Source organism: Papio anubis, chromosome 20 (genome assembly GCF_008728515.1).
Source record: "Papio anubis isolate 15944 chromosome 20, Panubis1.0, whole genome shotgun sequence".
Taxonomy (NCBI): Eukaryota; Metazoa; Chordata; class Mammalia; order Primates; family Cercopithecidae; genus Papio; species Papio anubis.
The window spans coordinates 2148843-2169868 of NC_044995.1; the positions used below are offsets into that span (position 1 = coordinate 2148843).

At 48.4% G+C, this 21026-nt stretch overlaps 1 protein-coding gene across 2 annotated transcripts; it reads left to right on the forward strand.

Annotated features, from left to right (window-relative positions):
• Window positions 1-1971: 1971 nt before the first annotated feature.
• Window positions 1972-7574, forward strand: LOC108583296 (paraneoplastic antigen-like protein 8C). Of its 2 annotated transcripts, none has more exons than XM_017952548.3 (2): window positions 1972-3405; window positions 7289-7574. In XM_017952548.3, exon 1 carries the CDS (start codon window positions 2790-2792, stop codon window positions 3402-3404), a length of 615 nt encoding a protein of 204 aa, XP_017808037.1. In that variant the 5' UTR covers window positions 1972-2789; the 3' UTR covers window position 3405; window positions 7289-7574. The 2 variants fall into 2 exon arrangements, 1 of the variants encoding a protein (XP_017808037.1); XR_001897764.3 differs by lacking the exon at window positions 1972-3405 and adding an exon at window positions 3419-4770.
• Window positions 7575-21026: the final 13452 nt, after the last annotated feature.

Genomic DNA, 21026 nt, shown 5'->3' on the forward strand with positions numbered 1-21026 from the left:
CAGTGAGACTCCATCTCAAAACAAAACAAAACAAACAGTTGAACATATAGAGAGAAGGTTACCAGAGGCTGGGAAGGGTTGTGAGGGGGATGGATGGGGGAGGTGGGGATGGTTAATGGGTACAACACACAACACAAATAGAAAGAATGAATAAGACATACTATTTGATAGCACAACAGGATGACTATTGTTAATAATAATAGTACATTTCAAAATACCTAAATGAATGTAATTGGATTGTTTATAACACAAAGGATAAGTGCTTAAGGAGATGGCAACCTCATTCTCCACAATGTGATTATTTCTTGTTGCATGCCTGTATCAAATATCTTGTATACCACATACATATATACAGCTACTATGTACCCACACAATTAAAAATTAAACATTAAAAAATAAACTACATTCGTGATGGCAAAATAATAATAATAATATAGGGATGGCTGGATCATGTTTAAAAGTTACTGAGGCTAGGCGTGGTGGCTCGTGCCTGTAATCCCTACTCTTTGGGAGGCCCAGGTGGGAGAATTGCTTGAACTCAGGAGTTCTATACCAGCCTAGGCAACATAGAGAGACCCTTATTTATCCCCCCCAAAAAGTTACTATCCAGGGAGTGCTAGGGTTGCTGGAGGAGGGGTGTATCAGAGTAATCCTATTACTTTGGGAGGCAGAGGTGAGAGGATTGCTTGAGCCTAGGATTTATAACCAGCCTGGGCAACATGGTAAGACCCCATCTCTACAAAAAAAAATTTTTTTAAGTTAGCTGGGTGTGGTGACATATGCCTGTAGTTCCAGCTGCTCAGGAGGCTGAGGTGGGAGGATCGCTTGATCCCAGGAGTTTGAGGCTGGGCCTCTGCACTGCAGCCTAGGTGACAGAGTGAGACCCCGTCTCAAAAAAAAAAAGACTACAATTCAATAAGAAAGAGATAACAATCCAATAGAAAAACAAGTGAAAGACTTTAGCAGACTCTTCACAAAACAGAATATCCAAATGACCAATAAGTATCTGAAAATAAATTCTCAATTTCACTGGTTATCAGGAATATTCAAATGTAAAACACAAGACTTCACTCAGGAGATTACTCTGATGAGATACATACCAGAATATCCAAAGTGAAAAAGCCTGATAATATCTAGTATTGGCTAGGCATGGTGGCTTACACCTGTAATCCCATCAGGATAATCGCTTGAACCTGGGAGGCGGAGGTTGCAATGACCCGTGATCCGGCCACTGCACTCCAGCCTGGGCAACAGAGGGAGACTTCATCTCAAAAAAATAAAAGAATGTTTTCTCCCCTGAAGCATTTTGAGTGTAAATTGTCATATCGCTCTGAATATTATAGTGTGTGTGTCCTACAAGCAAGAACATTCCACTGTAAAGATACATTTGTTCCCTTTGATGAGTGTTATGTGGGCAGGTACTTTGAGACAGTGTGATAGTTTACATTCTTCACCAAACTTTTCATTCATGTACTTACATCTACATCAACTCATAAATTCTAATTTTATTCAAGGGGTTATAATCTGTTACTTTCTTTCTTTCTTTTTTTTTTTTTTTTTGAGGCAGAGTCTGGCTCTGTCGCCCAGGCTGGAGTGCAGTAGCCGGATCTCAGCTCACTGCAAGCTCCATCTCCCGGGTTTACGCCATTCTCCTGCCTCAGCCTCCCCAGTAGCTGGGACTACAGGCGCCCGCCGCCACGCCCGGCTAGTTTTTTGTATTTTTTAGTAGAGACGGGGTTTCACCGTGTTAGCCAGGATGGTCTCGATCTCCTGACCTCGTGATCCGCCCGTCTCAGCCTCCCAAAGTGCTGGGATTACAGGTTTGAGCCACCGCGCCCGGCCTACTTTCATTTTTAACGTTGATGCTCTAATTGTCCCAGGGTTGGCCATGGGAGCCTTGCAGGCTGGTTCCTGTGTCTTTCCAGGTGTTCTCATCTTTTTTTTTTTTTTTTTTTTTTAAGCACTTCCTTACTTTCTGACCTCAAAATATGCCCGGGTGCCTCTTGTACATTCGCTGTCCCCTCGCCTCTGGAATCAGCTATTATTCAAAGGGGAATCGCGGGCGCTTCTGATGCCTGGTGGCCGACCCCTCACCTCCGAATGACCCCCTCAGACTCTTGATTTCAATGCGGCCAGTCGGCCAATGGCAGAGGCGATGCTGTAGCGGTTGCCATGGAGACCGCCAGGCCGCAGAGCGGAAGGAGGCGGTGACGTCACTGCGGGACCAAGTGCAGCGGCCACATCCTCGTCCTAGTCCGGCCACAGAGCACTGAGGGCAACCTCTGGGCCAGCGGTGAGGGACGAGCCTCCCTGCCTGCAGGGCCCCCCAACCGCACGACACTCCGTTGGCAGTTGCCCCAGGGAGATCAGCAGCCCCAGATCCGGAGAGACTGTTGGGGCCTGCGAGACCTTCGGAGGCCGCGCCAAAAAAGGGAAGCATCATCTTGAGACCCTCCTTGGTGCAGCCTTGCCCAGGACCCGGGAGCCTCGAGTCAGGTGGCAAACACCGCCTTCTGCTTCTCCAGCAGGCGTAAGTCCCTGGGAATCTTGGAGCCCACTCAGAGGGAGCCACAGAAGCCCCGACGTTGCACAGCCCTGCAGGCAGGGGCTGGGGGCATCCTTCACTGAGCTGGACGAAGGGGTCCTGGGGAGCGACTTCCGGCCCCTGAGCCCTCACTCTCTCGTAGCCTTTGGGAAGGAATCGCGGCATCCTGGATAATTTCGTGGATTCCCGAGGCAGCTCAGGTGTCCACCAGCGGGCATACTGCTGCCTCAAAGAGTTGGGCAAGATGCTGTTCGGGGTGAAGGACATTGCACTGTTGGAGCACGGGTGCAAGGCCCTGGAAGTGGACAGTTACAAGTCCCTGATGATCCTGGGGATCCCAGAGGACTGCAACCACGAGGAATTCGAAGAGATTATTCGGCTGCCCCTCAAACCTCTAGGCAAGTTCGAAGTGGCTGGGAAGGCCTATCTGGAAGAGGATAAATCCAAGGCGGCCATCATTCAGCTGACGGAGGACATCAATTACGCCGTGGTCCCCAGGGAGATCAAGGGCAAAGGCGGTGTGTGGAGAGTGGTCTACATGCCCCGGAAGCAGGACATCGAATTCCTGACCAAGCTGAACCTCTTTCTGCAGAGCGAGGGCAGGACGGTGGAGGATATGGCCCGGGTCCTGAGGCAGGAACTGTGTCCCCCAGCAACGGGCCCCGGAGAGCTGCCTGCAAGAAAGTGCTGTGTGCCTGGGCTGGGGGAGAAGCCGGAGGCTGGGGCCACCGTCCGGATGGACGCGGTGCCACCTCTGAACTCCTCCGAGAAGGAGAGCAAAGCTGGAGATGGCAAGAGGGGCAAAAGGAAGAACAAGAAAAACCGCCGGCGACATCACGCCTCAGACAAGAAGCTGTGAGGTGGTGGCATCGGGTGGGCATGGGGGGTATCTGAGGGGGTGATGACTGTGGGAGGGTAGATACCACCTGAGTAGGTTTAAGGAGTGCGAGTGAGTGTGGGTAATGCAAGGGAGGGTGAGAATGACTCTAGTGAGTAGGTAACTTTTGAGTAAGAATGGGTATCATTTGGATAGCACAGGTAACATCTGACTAGTGCGAAAGAGGTGGCTATTTTTATCTGAGTTAACTAACTTGTGGGTTACATCTGAGTGGGTGTGGCTAACATCTGGGTACCCGTGGCTCATTTATTCATCCTACAGATATTTATTGCATACCTACTAGGTCCCAGGTACTGTTCTAGGAGTTGAGGATACGGAAGGGAGTAAACTCAATAAAAATCCCTGCCTTCATGGCACTCAGAGTAAGTGGGTAATATTTGAATTACTTGGAGACATCGGAGTGAGCGTAGGTAGCATTTGAGTACATGTGGATAACAGCTGAATGATCATAAAATCTGGTTAAGTGTGGATTGCTCATTCATCCGTGTATCCATGCAACCAACAAAATTTCCTGAGGACCTACAGTGTGCCAGGCACTGGGAATACAGAAGGGGAATAAACAGACCAAAACTTTGCCCGTAACTCTCATAGTAGCTATTTGAATAGGTGGGGGTAACATTTGGGTTACTTGAATACACATTAGTGAGTGTGGATAGCATTAGAGTGTGTGGGTAGCATCCACGTATAATTGAAAGTAGTTGTGGGTAATATTTGAGAGTGTGCGGGTAACACCTGAGTATGTGTATGGGTATCATTTGAGTAGATGAGAGTAATTTCTAAGTGAGGAAGGGTCTCAAAGACCCACAAACATCTTCCGCCACCCGGGAGACCCCGCGGGACCAGCCGCGCAGGCGCAGTCAGAGCCAGAGCCTAGCAGCGCGTCCGATCGTTGCTATGGAGACCACAGGCTGCCCCCAGGCGCCTGCGCCCTTTGCAGAAAATGGAGGAGGGGGAAACGGTCCCGGATTCCAAGGTTTTGCAGATCTCTTACTGCAGTTGAAGAAAACCCACGCAGATCCAGGAGGAACGTGTCAGGGAGATCCCTGCTCGGGAGAAGACCGCCATCCTCCTTCGGCTGTCACCCGCGGCCTGATTCTGGGGACAGCCTCTCTTGCTGGGGGGAGGCGGGCGGCACAGACCCCTCTAGCTTTGAGCCCTCCTGGAAATCCTGTTATAGCAAAGTCTAGAGCCGTTTTCTGTGTTTCAAAAGCATGTACCTTGAATGTACCTCTGGCACAAACTGGTCCGGAGTGGGCCACCCTGTCAAGCAGAAACCATGGCTGAGAGTGAGTTGCCTGCTCCCCACCTCTGAGGAACTCACTGATCTGTAAGTGGCTGTTGAAAAGCTGTCGCCTTTCTCTACACGCTGAGTCTCTCTTACAGAAGTGGTCAGAAGCGGGACCCTTCTGCCCCGATTGGCGCCTGGGGTGAGGGTGTGAGTCTCCCCAAGTTAAATTCCAGAAGCTCTGGCTTGGTGGGGAGGAGTGAACTCCACTCTCTACAGAAGAGGCAAGGCTCCTGGGCAATGGTCCAAAAGGAGGTAAATAATTAAGAGGCCATTTTCAAGAGTTACCAATGAACGACGTTAACACTGAGGTGAAGAAGAATTTTAAAATTCAGGTAAAATCCAAATACATGTGAGTAGGCAGATCTTTTGCTCAGAGACAAGGGACCTGTCAATTTGCAAACTTCTGTTAGTCCAAGGATCTGCAAAGGTTTAACGGAATCTCTTTTCAGAAATGTAACTTATACACAAAGACTCAGCCTACCAAATTGTAATACCGGAGACTCCCAATGTCTTATTTATTATAATTATAATTATTATTATTATTGAGACAGTCTCGCTCTGTCACCAGACTGGAGTGCAGAGGTGCGATCTCAGCTCACTGCAACCTCTGACTCCCTGGTTCAAGCGATTCCCCTGCCTCAGTCTCCCTAGTAGCTGGGATTATAGGCACATACCACCACGTCCAACTAATTTTGTATTTTTAGTAGAGACAGGGTTTCACCATGTTTGCCAGGATGGTCTCAATCTCCTGACCTCAGGATCCGCCCGCCTCAGCCTCCCAAAGTGCTGGGATTACAGGCATGTGCCACCGTGCCCGACCAAGACTCCTAATGTCTTATTGTGGTGGACGTTAGTCATGTCTGTGACTTCCAGCATTTAACATTCTTTTTTTTGTTTTTCTTTTTCTTTTTCTCTTTTTCTTGAGACAGTCTCGCTCTGTCACCCGGGCTGGAGTGCACTGGTGTAATCTCAGCTCACTGCAACCTCCGCCTCCCAGCTTTGAGCGATTCTCCTTCGTCAGCCTCCCGAGTAGCTGGAATTACAGTTGCCTGCCACCACACCCGGCTAATTTTTGTATACTTTTTTAGAGATGGGGTTTCGCCATGTTGGTCAGGCTGGTCTCGAACTCCCGACCTCAAGTGATTTGCCTGCCTCGGCCTCCCAAAGTGCTGAGATTACAGGCATAAACCACTGTGGCTGGCCTCAACCCCCTTTCTTATTTCTGGGAAGCCACCCCTATTTCGCCCCCTTATCAAAGCCAAAAAATTGATGTTCTGTCTCTACACCCCTACCCTGGCGCCCAGGGTGCAGGTAAGAGACCCCCTCCCAAGCAGGCAGAAACTCCTATTAGATTCTTGCATTCCCAGCAAGTGCCAAGGAACAGAAGGAAATTTTAGAATTCACTTGATTGACATAACCTAAAACCTCGAAGACTGATTTTTGCCCCTTTCCCAAGCTGGCTGTCTAGCCTCAGATCACCATCCTTTTCTCTTGTGCAGTGGTTGGGATACACCTTTTCCTGCCATCTCTACACACATATGTGAACTTCTTGCAAATCCATAGTCAAGAAGTGTAGCTCTCTGTTGACTGTTTTTTGTTTTTTTTGTTTTTTTTGTTGTTTTTTTTGGGAAACGTCTTGCTTGGTTGCCCAGGTTGAAGTGCAGTGCCACAGTCTCGGCTCACTGCAACCTCCGCCTCCCTGGTTCAAGTGATTCTCCTGCCTCAGCCCCCTGAGTGGCTGTGATTACGGACATTTGCCACCACACCCAGCTAATTTTTGTATTTTTAGTAGAGATGGAGTTTCACCATGTTGTCCAGGCTGGTCTTGAACTCCTGACCTCAAGTGATCCACCCACCTCGGCTTCCCAAAGTGCTGGGATTACAGTTGTGAATCACTGTGCCCGGCTTCTCTGATGATTCTTTTTTTTTCTTTTCCTTTTTTTTTTTTTGAGACGGAGTCTCCCTCTGTAGCCCAGGCTGGAGTGCAGTGGCGCGATCTCGGCTCACTGCAACCTCCGCTTCCCGGGTTCAAGTGATTCTCCTGCCTCAGCCTCCTGAGTAACTGGGACTACAGGCGCCCGCCACCATGCTCGGCTAATTTTTGTATTTTTAGTAGAGACGGGGTTTCACCATGTTAGCCAGGATGGTCTCGATCTCCTGACCTCATGATTTGCCCACCTTGGCCTCCCAAAGTGCTGTGATTACAGGCATGAGCCACCGTACCTGGCCTGATCTTTCTATTCCTTGTAAATGCCCGGCCTGGGTATACCCACTCGCAGAATATCGTACTACTGTGTTTGTTGTTGCATCCCAGAGTCCCAGCTTGAATAAATGCTACGAAAGCCTCCAGCATGTTTGCTGAATGCTGCTCTCCCTCAAGTCATATTCGTTGTATAATAAGGGATGGTGTGACATTTCTTACCATATTGCAGTACGAAGACTGTATTTTGTGCTTGTTGTGGATTTCAGGGGTATAACATTTATATTTGTAATACACAATGTGTGTGGTTGTTCAATGTGGCCCATGAAATCAAAATCCTACCACTTCTCTTTCAAGGTTTTCTGGACCAGTCAAAGTGTATCCTGGGACTCCAGTACAAGTTGTCATGTAAAACTGTCACCATTTGAAGCTACTTAGCTGAGTCAATATATCACTGGTAGGGCAAATCCCAAGCAAAAATTCACAGGTAAATTGAATGTGCCAGCTGTTGGAGGGCTGCATCTGGCTTCTGTAAACCCCTGATTTCAAAAAGGGGTTCAGCTAAAACTCTTCATTGTTCTTTGTGATTGAGATGCTCTTTTGTACAAATATGAACTCATAAAATAAATGTATGCTAATGAAATCACAGTCTGCCCCTTGATTTATGGGGGGGAAATTCATGTAAAATTTAAGTTGGAAAAATGATGTGGCTGCTAAAACAAGTACTGAAAACTGCTTCCATGGCCTGAAGTCTTCAGGACTGCATTTATTTTTATTTTTATTTATTTATTTATTTTTGAGACAGTCTCTCTCTGTTGTCCATGCTGGAGTGCAGTGGTGTGATCTTGGCTCACTGCAACCTCCGCCTCCCGGGTTCAAGTGATTCTCCTGCCTCAGCCTCCTGCGTAGCTGGGACTACAGGCGCCCACTACCATGCCCGGCTGATGTTTTTGTTTTTAGTAGAGATGGGGTTTCGCCATGTGGACCAGACTGGTCTCGAACTACTGACCTCAAGTGAGCCACCTGCCTTGGCCTCCCAATATGCTGGGATTACAGGAGTGAGCCACCGTGCCTGGCCCTGCATTATTTTGAGAAGGGCTGTTATTGATATTAATGGCCAAACAGGCACAAGACACAGCTTTCTTTTTTTTTTTTTTTGAGACGAAGTCTTGCTCTGTCGCCCAGGCTGGAGTGCAGTGGCGCGATCTTGGCTCACTACAAGCTCAGCCTCCTGGGTTCACACCATTCTCCTACCTCAGCCTCTCGAGTAGCTGGGACTACAGGTGCCCGCCACCACGCCCAGCTAATTTTTTTTGGTATTTTTTAGGAGAGACAGGGTTTCACTGTGTTAGCCAGGATGGTCTCAATCTCCTGACCTCGTGATCTGCCCACCTTGGCTTCCCAAAGTGCTGGGATTACAGGCGTGAGCCACCGCGTCCGGTCAAAACACAGTTTTCTTTTATCCTACGAGCTTCTCAGATGTCAGGCCGTTTTCCAGTGGTTGGTGTGAAAGATGAAACAATTTAACTGAAATAAAAACAGTAACGGCTATCTTGTGTTCCAGGCACTATGCCACATTCCTTCATATCATTAGCCCATCATACCCTGCCAACCCTGTGAGGTATGGCCCTATAGGTCCACAATCGCTTATAAAAACCCTCAGCCAGATGTGGTTTCAGGGGTATATGTGGTTCCGAATTCAGAGTTTTGGATTTTAGAAAAATGATACCTTATATTGTAGAATTTACTCCCCAGAGGGATGCGGGAAGCCCTTATAATCCCATCAATACTTCTGTAGTGGGCTGGGTGCAGTGGTTCACACCTGTAATCCCAGTACTTTGGGAGGCCAAGGTGGGAGAATTGCTTGAGGCTAGGAGTTCAAAACCAGCCTGGGCAACGCAGCAAGACCCCCATCTCTACAAAAACTAAAACAAAACAAAACAAAACAAATTAGGCATGGTGGCATGCACCTGTAGTCCCAGCTACACTGGAGGTTGAGGTGGAGGGATCACTTGAGGCCAGGAGGTCAAGGCTGCAGTGAACTGTGATTGCACCACTGCACTCCAGCCTGGACAACAGAGTGAGACCCCCCTACATCTCAGAAAAACAACAACAACAACAACAGATAAGAGATTAGATGATCAACCTGTACTATTATTAAGATCATCATTTCATTCTATGGATGAAGAAAGTAAAGCTCAGAGAGGCTAGGTAACTTGTCTAAGGCTACAGAGCAAAGCACAACAGGAATTGAAAATAGGCCTCTGACCACATTCTGTGCTTCTAACACTGATCGGGGTCTCTCTCGGGCTGGGAGGCCCCAGCTGATATCGGAGTCATAGAGCATGGTGTCTCTGGTAATGGCTGGGCGGAGATTCTTCAGGATACCTTGGGAAACGAGCCAGAGGTGGGTGGCACTCTGAGGGCCCGTTTGAAACTGCAGTGAACGCTCTGGTTTTAAGTGGGGGCTTAGAGCAGAGAATAATCTTCGCGCTTATTGAATACTTCATATGTACCAGGCACTATTCTAAGCATTTTACACAAACAATAAATTTAATAATCACAAGACTCAACACCATGAGACTGATACAATCTCATTCTCCAGATTTGGAAAATGAGGCACAGAGCTACACAATTTAAACAGAGCCAGGATGTGAACCGGGCTTGAGTCTACAAACAGCTAGACCACACTGCCTTTTCTCTTCCTTTCCTTTCCTTTCCTTTTTCCTTTCCTTTCCTTTCCTCTTTCCTTTCCTTTACCTTCCTTTCCTTTCCCCTTCCCTCCCCTCCTCTCCCCTGCCCTCCCCTCCCCTTCCCTTCCCTTCCTTTCCTTTCCTTTCAGATGGAGACTCGCTTTGTGGCCCAGGCTGTAGTGCCATGGCATGATCTTGGCTCACTGCAACCTCCACTTCCCAGGTTCAAGTGATTCTCCTGCCTCAGCCTCCCAAGTAGCTGGGACTACAGACGCGTGCCACCATGCCCGGCTAAGTTTTCATATATATATATTTTTTTTCAGTAGAGATGGGGTTTCACCTTGTTAGCCAGAATGGTCTCCATCTCCTGTCCTCGTGATCCGCCCGCCTTGGCCTCCCAAAGTGCTGGGATTACAGGCGTGAGCCACCACACCCGGCCCACACTGCCTTTTCTAATTTCTTGAGCATTTACCATCCCCGGGCTCTGTGCTAATACCTCTCATGGTCTCATGAACTGCTCACAACCTCTCCATGGGGTTAAGTCTCATTACAACTGCCATTTTCCAGAGAAGGAAACCAAGGCTCAGAGAGGTGAAGAAACTCACCCAAAGTCACACAACCACAGAGTGATAGATCCAGAATTTGAACCCAGGCAGCCTAGCTCCAGAGCCCACATGCTCCACCACATGGAGGGCTGGCAGGGCACACAGATGAATGGGGCCTTGGTGAATCCAGGGAGACAGCACCCTGGCGCCTCCTCCCAGCAGTCCTTGGTGAGAAACAGGGATTCTGAAGGCAGGCTCAGAGTCTCTGAGTGACCAACACATAACATGTGATTCCGGCCGGGAACGGTGGCTCACGCCTGTAATCCCAGCACTTTTGGAGGCTGAGGCAGGTGGATCACTTGAGGCTAGGAGCTTGAGACTAGCCTGGCCAACATGGTGAAATCCTGTCTCAACTAAAAATACAAAAATCAGCCAGGTGTGGTTGTGCGCACCTGTAATCCCAGTTACTTGGGAGGCTGAGGCAGGAGAATCGCCACTGCACTCCAGCCTGGGCGACAGAGCAAGACTCTATCTTAATAATAATAATAATGATATGTGATTCCCATGAAGCCTGGGGCTGGTGATTCTTCATGTGTCTCCAAGATTCTTTCTCTGTACTTCCCAGCCTGCTACCCAAGTTCCTTTGCACTATGATTTCCAGCTGGGATCATCTCTTGGGCGCCAGGACATCAGGGGATGGAAGGAGAAAGAGGTTGGGTTACTTCTTCCTTGCTCCCCGCCTGCTGGGCTCCCAGCCCTTGAGGTTGCATCCATATCACAGCTCTCTCTCTTGGGTCCTCCTGCCTGGAGGTGCTCCCACACCTCCCTCAGTATGTCCCCTCCTTCCAGTCTTTTGAAAATCCCAGCTGGGGCTGGGTGCAGTGGCTCATGCCTGTAATCCCAGCATTTTGGAAGGCTAAGACGGGCAGATCACCTGAGGTCAGGAGTTCAAGGCCAGCCTGGCCAACATGGTGAAACCACATCTTTACTAAAAATACAAAAATTAGTGGGGCGTGGTGGTGCACACCTGTAGTCCCAGCTACTCAGGAGGCTGAGGTGGGAGAATAGCTTGAACCTGGGAGGCAGAGGTTCCAGTGAGCCAAGATCACGCTACTGTACTCCAGCCTGGGCAACAGAGTGAGACTCTGTCTCAAAAAGGAAAAAAAAAAAAAAATCCCAGCTGCATGTGCCCTCTGGTGCTTACGGGGCAGGAAGTTGGGAGGGCAGGTAAGGGGTGGGCATATGTGCCTAGGTGGGCACAGAGCACACGACTCTGCACCTGCTGTTCCGTCTGACTTTCAGTCGCCCTTCAGGCTTTCCACCCCCTCCCTCCAGGAAACCTTCCTGGACCCCTCAGACTGGATTAGGTGTCCCCATTTTTTTTTTTTTTTTTGAGACAGAGTTTTGCTCTTGTTGCCCAAGCTAGAGTTCAATGGCGTGATCTTAGCTCACGGCAACCTCTGCCTCCCAGGTTCAAGCAATTCTTCTGCTTCAGCCTCCAGAGTAGCTGGGATTACAGGCATGCACCACCATGCCCAGCTAACTTTATATTTCCAGTAGAGACAGGGTTTTACCATGCTGGTAAAATAGGCTTGTCTAGGTGCCCCTATTTTATCCTCTCATAGCTCCCTGTATTTTTCCAGCTTGGTAAACCTCTCAATGCTGATTAATCTTATTTGCATAAATCTTTGATGCCACTCTTCCCTGCAAGACTGTGAGCTCCCAGAGGGCAGAACTGGGTCTGTCTCCTTATCCCCAGGGCCCAGCACTGTACCTGGCACATTGCAAGTGCTCAAGAAATATGTGGGATTGTTTTAATATAGGTTTTATTATGATTTAGGTATGGTAAGGCCAAGAGGTCAGATGACTACTGTTGAAAACATGTTTGTTACTCACAGATCCTAAGAGGAAGAGGCCACACTATGACGTGTTACTGGAAACGGGTCCTGATCCAGACCCCAGGAGAGGGTTCTTGAATCTCGTGCAAGAAAGAATTCAGGACAAGTTTATAAAGTGAAAGCAAGTTTATTAAGAAAGTAGGCCGGGCGCGGTGGCTCACGCCTTTAATCCCAGCACTTTGGGAGGCCAAGGTGGGCAGATCACCAGAGGTCGAGAGTTCGAGACCAGCCTGGCCAACATGGCGAAACCACGTCTCTACTAAAAATACAAAAATTAGCAGGGTGTGGTGTCAGGCACCTGTAAGCCCAGCTACTGGGGAGGCTGAGACAGGAGAATCGCTTGAACCCGGGAGGCAGAGGTTGCAGTGAGCCGAGATCGTGCCATTGCACTCCAACCTGGGCAACAAGAGCGAAGCTATGTCTCAGAAAAAAAAAAAAACAAAAAAGAAAGAAAGTAGAGGAAAAAAAGAATGGTTGCTCCACAGACAGAGCAGCCCTGAGGGCTGCTGTTTACCCTTTTTTTTTTTTTTTTTTTGAGACGGAGTCTCGCTCTGTCGCCCAGGCTGGGGTGCAGTGGCCGGATCTCAGCTCACTGCAAGCTCCACCTCCCGGGTTTACGCCATTCTCCTGCCTCAGCCTCCCGAGTAGCTGGGACTACAGGCGCCCGCCACCTCGCCCGGCTAAGTTTTTGTATTTTTTAGTAGAGACGGGGTTTCATCGTGTTAGCCAGGATGGTCTCGATCTCCTGACCTCGTGATCCGCCCGTCTCGGCCTCCCAAAGTGCTCGGATTACAGGCTTGAGCCACCACGCCCGGCCTGTTTACCCATTTTTACGGTTATTTCTTGATGATATTCTAAACAAGGGGTGGATTATTCATGCCTCCATTTTTTAGACCATATAGGGTAACTTCCTGATGTTGCCATGGCATTTGTAAACTGTCATGGAGCTAGCTGGTGGGAGTGTAGCAGTGAGGACGACCAGAGGTCACTCTCGTCGCCATCTTGGTTTTGGTGGGATTTAGCCAGCTTCTTTACTGCAATCCGTTTCATCAGCAAGGTCTTTATGACCTGTATCTTGTGCTGACCTCGTCTCTCATCCAGTGACTTAGAATGTCTTCACCTTCTGAGAATGCAGTCCGGTAGGTTTCAGTCTCCTTTTACCCAAACCCTATTCAAGATGGTGTTGCTCTGGTTTAAATGCCTCTGACAGATGGAGGAGGTTCACAGGGAAGCCCTGGGCTTGGAGGCAGAGGGAGCGGGGAACCAAATGAGGGTCTTTTTTTTTTTTTTTTTTTTTTGAGTCAGTTTCGCCCTTGTTGTCCAGGCTGGAGTGCAATGGCTTGATCTCGACTCACGTCAACCTCCACAACCTCTGCCTCCCGGGTTCAAGCGATTCTCCTGCCTCAGCCTCCCAATTAGCTGGGATTACAGGCATGTGCCATCATGCCCAGCAAATTTTGTTTGTTTTGTTTTTGTTTTTGTTTTTGTTTTGAGACAGAGTTTCGCTCTTGTCGCCCGGACTGGAGTGCAATGGCATGATCTCAGCTCACCGCAACCCATACCTCCCAGGTTCAAGAAATTCTCCTGCCTCAGCCTCCCAAGTAGCTGGGATTACAGGCACCCGCCACCACGCCTGGCTAATTTTGTTTTTGTTTTTGTTTTTTGTATTTTTAGTAGAAATGGGGTTTCACCATGTTGGCTAGGCTGGTCTTGAACTCCTGACCTCAGGTGATCCACCTGCCTCAGCCTCCCAAAGTGCTGGGATTACAGGTGTGAGCCACTGCGCCTGGCCCAAATTTTGTATTTTTAGTAGAGACAGGGTTTCTCCATGTTGGTCAGGCTGGTCTCGAACTCCCGACCTCAGGTGATCCACCCTCCTTGGTCTCCCTAAGTGCTGGGATTACAGGCATGAGCCACTGCACCCGGCCTCAAATAAGAGTCTAAAGTGGTTTTTGCAGGAAGGATGGGTGAGGCAAAGTAAGCAGGGTTAGCACTTTCAGTGGGATGTGGGCCATAGGGGCTGTCTCTGGTTGTCTAGAACCTGTCCCTGGGGCGACTGGGGCAGGTGAATGGTGACCCAGAATATGAAAGCCCAATAAAGGAGGCAGTTGGGGGTGTGGGCTCTGGATTGGTGGTTTTGCTTTTGAAGAGCTTGTTCAAGGACAAGTTGTTTACTAAGTCTAGGAATTGGCTGGCCCTGGGAGGAGCAGTCCCTCTGGGGTCGGCGTGGCCCCAGATGTTAAAACATCAGGCGCAGAAAATACAAGACATGGTCATACAGTGATAAATACAGCCTGTGGATAAATATCTAGGGAGCCAACAGTGGAATTGCACATGAAATTCCTCTCATCAGCTTGCTCACTAGGCAACCTGCTAATTAAGGCAACAGATGCCTCTGTCTTGTGTGTGAAGGTTTGGAGGCAAAGAGTCGTGTGGGACATGTGGCCTGGGTTCAAGTCCTAACTCTTTTTGTTTGTTTGTTTGTTTTTTGAGACAGAGTCTCCCTCTGTTGCCTAGGCTGGAGTGCAATGGTGCCATCTCGGCTCACTGCAACCTCCACCTCCTCCCAGGTTCAAGTGATTGTCCTGCCTCAGCCTCCCAAGTAGCTGGGATTACAGGTGCCTGCCACCATGCTTGGCTAATTTTTGTATTTTTAGTAGAGGCGGGGTTTCACCATATTGGCCAGGCTGGTCTCGAACTCCCGACCTCAAATGATCCACCCACCTTGGCCTCCCAAAGTGCCGGGATTACAGGCGTGGGCCACTGCGCCCGACCCAAGTCCTAACTCTTTCACTTCCTGGGGCATGAGCCTGGGCAAACCACTTCATGTTTTTATACCTCAGGTATCTTATCTCTAAAATGGAGATAGCAGTAACCTATTTCACAAAATCCGAGGGAGAAGTAAATATATATAAGCAACTTAGCAAAGAGGAAGGAAGCTGTTAAATGTTGGTCCCTGCAATCCTGGGTCCAGTGATTTGTTTTGTGTTGACATAGAACATGTTAGCCTGTTTTTTGTTTTTCATTTTTTTAGCTTTGCAGTGAGCTAGCCTGGTTTTATAAAGACGTGCCCAGCTTCCTCAAGAGAGGGGTCCGTTGTCCATGTGCTAATAAAAAGTTGTTTTGGAGTCTCAGACACCAAAGGCAAACTGGTGACTACTCCAAGGTACTGCCCCTCAGGAGACAGAACCCGACTGTGTCCCAGCATCAACAGGGGACGTGACAGAGAAGACATCAAAAGCTTTGGAGTTGCACAGGCAGACCTGGGTTCAAATCTTGGCTCTGTTACTAACTAGCTGTGTGACTTCAGGGAGGTGACTTTACCTCTCTGGGCCTCAGTTTCTTCATATGCAAGGTGGAGCCAATACTACCCCTGCCATAGGAATCTTTGCAGCAGAGAGTGTCCATCTTGCATTGAAAACATTGGCTTGGCTAGGCACAGTAGCTCAGGCCTGGAATTCCAGCACTTTGGGAGGCTGAGGTGGGTGGATCACTTGAGGTTAGTAATTCGAGATGAGTCTGGGCAACGTGGTGAAACCACATCTCTATTTAAAGTATACAAAAATTAGCCAGGCATGGTGGCGCACGTCTGTAGTCCCAGCTATTTGGGAGGCTGAGGCAGAAGGATTGCTTGAACCTGGGAGGCAGAGGCTGCCATGCCACTGGGAGGCAGATCATGCCACTGCTCTGCAGCGTGGGCGACGGAGCAACACTCCATCTCAGTAAACAAAAACAAAAACTCAAGGTTGGCAGACGTGGTGGCTCATACCTGGAGTCCCAGCACTTTGGAAAGGTGAGGTGGGAGGATCACTTGAACCCAAGAGTTCAAGACCAGCCTGGGCCACATAGTGAGATCTTGTCTTTATAAAAAATCAAAAAATGAGGCGGGAGGCTCGGTTGAGTTCAGGAGGTCAAAGCTGCAATGAGCCACGATCGTGCCACTGCACTCCTGCCTGGTGACAGAGTGAGAGCCCGCCTCAGAGTAAAAATGAGAAAAAAAAAAAAAAAGAAAAAAAAAACATAGGCCCTGGGATATTTATAGCAGCTTTATTTCTAAGAACCAAAAACTAGAACAACTCGATGGCTGATGACAGGCGAATGAATAAGCAAACTGCAGTGTGTTCATGCAATAGAATATGGCACAGCAACAAAGGAATGCGACTGGCCAGGCGCTGTCATCTCTGAGCACTCTTGGGAATGAGGTCAAGAGATCGAGATCATCCTGAGCCATCGATGGTGAAAACCCCTTGTTCTTATTAAAAATACAAAAACTAGCTGGGGTGGTGGCGACTCAGTCCCAGCTACTCTCAGGAAGCTGAGGAGAATCGCTTAAACCCAGGAGAGGCCAGCAGTGAGCCGAGATCATCCCACTGTACTCCAGCTTGGTGACAGAGTAAGACTCTGTCTCAAAAAAAAAAAAAAAAAAAGGAATGAACTCTCAGATGCACACACAGCAACATCAGTGAACCTCAGAAGCGTTAATGTGGAGTAAAAGAAGTCAGACCAAAAAGGAGACACACTATACACTTCCTTTTATATAAAACTAAAACACAAACAAACAAACAAACAAAAAACACTATAGGGACAGAAATCAGAGCAGTGGCCGGGTGCCGTGGCTCACACCTGTAACCCCAGCACTTTGGGAGGCTGAGGTGGGTGGATCACTTGAGGTCAGGGATTCGAAACCAGCCCGGCCAACACAGTGCAAGTTTGTCTCTACTAAAAATACAAAAATTAGCTGGGCATGGTAGTGCATGCCTGTAATCTCAGCTACTCCAGAGGCTGAGGCAGAATTACTTGAACCCCGGAGGTGGAGGTTGCAGTGAGCCGAGATGGAGCCACTGCACCCTAGCCCGGGTGACAGAGCAAGACTCGGTCTCAAAATCAATCAATCAATCAATAAAATAAAAACACTAATTTGCTAAAAGTCACACCTACATGTAATTCCCAAGAGGATACTGTACAAGAATTCTTTCGCTTCAGGGATAATTATTCCTGAGAGACAAGGTCACAGAATAAAATTGAAGGCGTTTTAATTTGAATTGCCTTCTAGCTGGAGCCGGGAATTGTGGCCACACAGTTAGCTCTGTATTCATTTTCTGTGGCTGCTGTGACACAGTACCATATATTAGATGGCTTAAAACATCAGAAATGTATTCCTTGGTTCTGGGAGTAGAACCCCAAAATCATAGAAAGCAGGTTGGATTTTGCAGGTCTAGGAGAGGAACTTGCTTGCATCTTCAAGCTTCTGGTGGTTCCAGGAGTTCTTCGGCTGTTGACTGCATCTCTCCAGCCTCTGCCAACAGGGTCATATCCACATCACCTCCTCCACTCTGAATGGCTTTGCCTCTGTGTTATCTTCCTTGACCTCCTTTTTCTTTCTTTTTTTTTCTTTTTTCTTTTTCTTTTTTTTTTTTGAGATGGAGGTCTCTTTCTGTCACCCAGGTTGGAGTGCAGGGCGCCCATCTCGCTCACTGCAACCCCACCTCCCCGGAAGCCCCACACCCATTCTCCTGCCTCAGCCTCCCCAGCGCTGGGATCACAGGCGCCTGCCACCACGCGCCCGCTAATTCTTGTATTTTAGTAGATGGGTTTTCACCAGCCGTGATGGTCTCGCTCTCCTGACCTCGTGATCCGCCTGCCTCGGCCTCCCAAAGTGCTGGGATTACAGGTGTGATCCACGGCGCCCGGCCCTTGGCCTCCTTTTTCTAAACTTTTTTGGGATAGGGTCTCATTCTGCCACCCAGGCTGCGGTGTAGTGGTGCGATCATGGCTCACTGCAGCCTGGACATCCTATGGTCAGATGTTCCTCCCACCTCAGCCTCCTGTGTAGTTGGTACTACAGGCGTGCACCACCACATCCAGCTAATTTTTTGTATTATTTTTGTAGAGATGGGGTTTTGCTGTGTTGCCCAGGCTGGTCTTGAATTCCTGGGCTCAAGCGATGATGCACCTCATCGAGTGTGGAGATTGGGGCCAGGCACGGTGGCTTCCGTCTGTAATGCCAGCACTTTGGGAGGCTGAGGCAGGAGGATCGCTTGAGCCCAGGAGTTTGAGATCAGCCTGGAAAACATGGCGAAACTCCATCTTTACAAAAAAATTAGCTGGGTGTGGTGACATGTGCCTGTAGTCCCAGCTACTTGGGAGGCTGAGATGGAAGTTAGCTTGAGCCCAGGAGGTTGAGACTGAAGTGAGCAGAAATCGTATCACTGCACTCCAGCCTGGGTGACAGAGCAAGACCCTGTCTCAAAACAAACAAATAAACAAACAAACAAAAAGTGTGTGGAGACTGGAATCTAATAAACCTGAGTGATTCAAAGCTTGGCTGCCACTATCTAGCTGCGTGACTTTCTTCAGACTCAGTTTTTTTTTTTTTAATCTGAAAAATGGGAGTAACACTTGCTTAGGGAAGGGTTCTAAGGACCAAATGAGAAAGTGCACAGGGCCAAGGATAAAGTAGGTGCTCTGTAAAAATGAATTATTATCAGTATCACATTCCTGGCTTGAAGGAATAAAGATGGAAGCTGTCGTAACAAAAGAAAACAGACTGGCAAGCACTGACACAGGACATTAAGCGAAAACACATTTTTATAGTCATAGATCTAGTGCAATTCCCAGCATTCATTCAGTTAATAAATATTTGTAGCTCCTACTTGAAGTGTTCTAGATGCTGAGACTTCAGCAGTGAACAAACCAGACTCACATCCCAGACCTAATGAGATAGTATTCTAATAGGGTGAAACAATAAATAAGAACATACAAATAGACCCAGCATGGTGCCTCTTGCCTGTAATCCCAGCACTTTGAGACCCAGAGGCAGGAGCATCTGTTGAGGCCAGGAGTTCAAGACCAGACTGGGCAACATAATGAGAATACCTCTCTATAAAAAATTTTTTTAAATAGCCAGGCATGGTGGCACACACCTGTAGCCCCAGACACTCAGAAGGCGGAGGTGGGAGGATTGCTTGAGCCCAGGAGTTCGAGGATACAGTGAGCCATGATCATGCCACTGTACTCCAGCCTGGGTGACAGAGTGAGACCCTGTCTCAAAGAAAAAAAAAAACAAAGTGGTAAGTGCTGTGACGAAAACAATTTAGGATGATGGGGGAAATCTCTGTGAGGTAAATTCTAAAATTAACATAAAAACAAACAAACAAAAAGCCGGGTGCAGTGGCTCACACCTGTAATCCCAACACTTTGGGAGGCCAAGGCAGGCGGATCACCTGAGGTTGGGAGTTCGAGACCACCCTGACCAACATGGAGAAATCCTGTCTCTACTAAAAATACAAAATTAGCTAGGTGGGGTGGCCTCTAATCCCAGCTGCTCTGGAGGCTGAGGCAGGAGAATCACTTGAACCCGGGAGGCGGAGGTTGCGGTGAGCTGGAGATCACGCCATTGCACTCCAGCCTAGGCAACAAGAGTGAAACTCCATCTCAAAAAAATAAATTAAATTAAATTAACACATACACTAATGCAAGCATTTTTTTCTCTGGAAAAATACAGAGATGTTTAACCGGTTACTTTTTGGGGTGAGGCTGGAAGGTGGGGGTTGGGGAGAAGAATTCATTTTTGAAAAAAATTTACCTTTCTGTAACTTTTGCTTTTTCTGACCGTGTATCTCCCCTTTTTTTTTTTTTTTTTTTTTTTTTTTTTGAGACAGGGTCTTACTCTGTTGCCCAAGCTGGAGTACAGTGGCACTATCTCAGCTCACCGCAACCTGTGCCTCCCGGGTTCAAGCGATTCTCCTGCGTCAGCCTCCCTAGTAGCTGACATTAGGGGCGCCCGCCATCGTGCCCAGCTAATTTTTGTACATTTAGTAGAGATGGCGGGTTTCATCATGTTGGCCAGGCTTGTCTCGAATTCCTGACTTCAGGCGATTGCCTGCCTAGGCCTCCCAAAGTGCTTGGATTACAAGCTTGAGCCACCGCCCCTGGCCTGTGTGTCTCTCTTTTTTTTTAATGGCAACAAAATGTAGCTGGGTAGAGGGATTTCAGCCGTGTTTTCTCTTCCCCATTCTTTTCCAATTTTCCATTTCTTTTAAATAAATGCAAAAGTGAGGCTACAATTCTCGTTTTTATTCTTTTATTCTGTGATGACTGGAGAAGGGTCTCACCTGCCAGAGATCTGTGCAATTAAAAAAACCCACAGCTGAACCGCTCAGGGTCTGGCATTTTTTTTTTTTTTTGAAAGGGAGTCTCGCTCTGTTGCCCAGGCTGGCCTGCAGATGGGCGATCTCCGCTCCCTGCAGCCCTGACCTCCCGGGCTCAAGTGACAGGCCCACCTCAGTCTCCCGAGTAGCTCGGACCACAGGCGCACAACATCATATCCGGCTAATTTTTTTTTTCTTTTCTTTTTGAGATGGAGTCTTGCTCGTCGCCTAGGCTGGAGTGCAGTGGCGCGATCTTGGCTCACTGCAAGCTCCGCCTCCTAGGTTCACGCCATTCTCCTGTCTCAGCCTCCGGAGTAGCTGAGACTACAGGCATATCCGGCTAATTTTTAAATTTTTTGTAGAGATCGGAGTCTCGCTATGTTGGCCAGGCTGGTCTCCAATTCCTGGGCTCAAGCGATCCTCCTGCCTTAGCCTCCCAAAGTGCTGGGATTACAGGTGTGAGTCACCGCCCCCGGCAGGGGGTTGACAATTTTTACAAAAATGTGGAACATTTGGGATTTTCATTTCTAAGATTATCCTCCTTGCGTCTCTCCCTGCTCCCCCACTACATAAAAGAAAAAGAAAAACAAACAAAAAACAAACAAAACGAAAGCCCTTTTATGACTACAAAACCCAAACGTCTCATCTGAGAGGTCACCACTCGGAAGGCACTGTCATGAGCTCTCAGACTTGCGATTCTTTAACCAGCATTCCTGAAACCTACGTGTCCTTAGGATTTTTCATTGTTTGGTTTCTACAAACAGCTTTTCAGGGAAGCTGGTTTTGGGGACGAGGCCTAAAGGAGGCAC

What these genes read in the sequence shown, in the direction of transcription:
- LOC108583296 (XM_017952548.3), top strand. Translation starts at nt 2,790, where the DNA reads ATGCTGTTCGGGGTGAAGGACATTGCACTGTTGGAGCACGGGTGCAAG.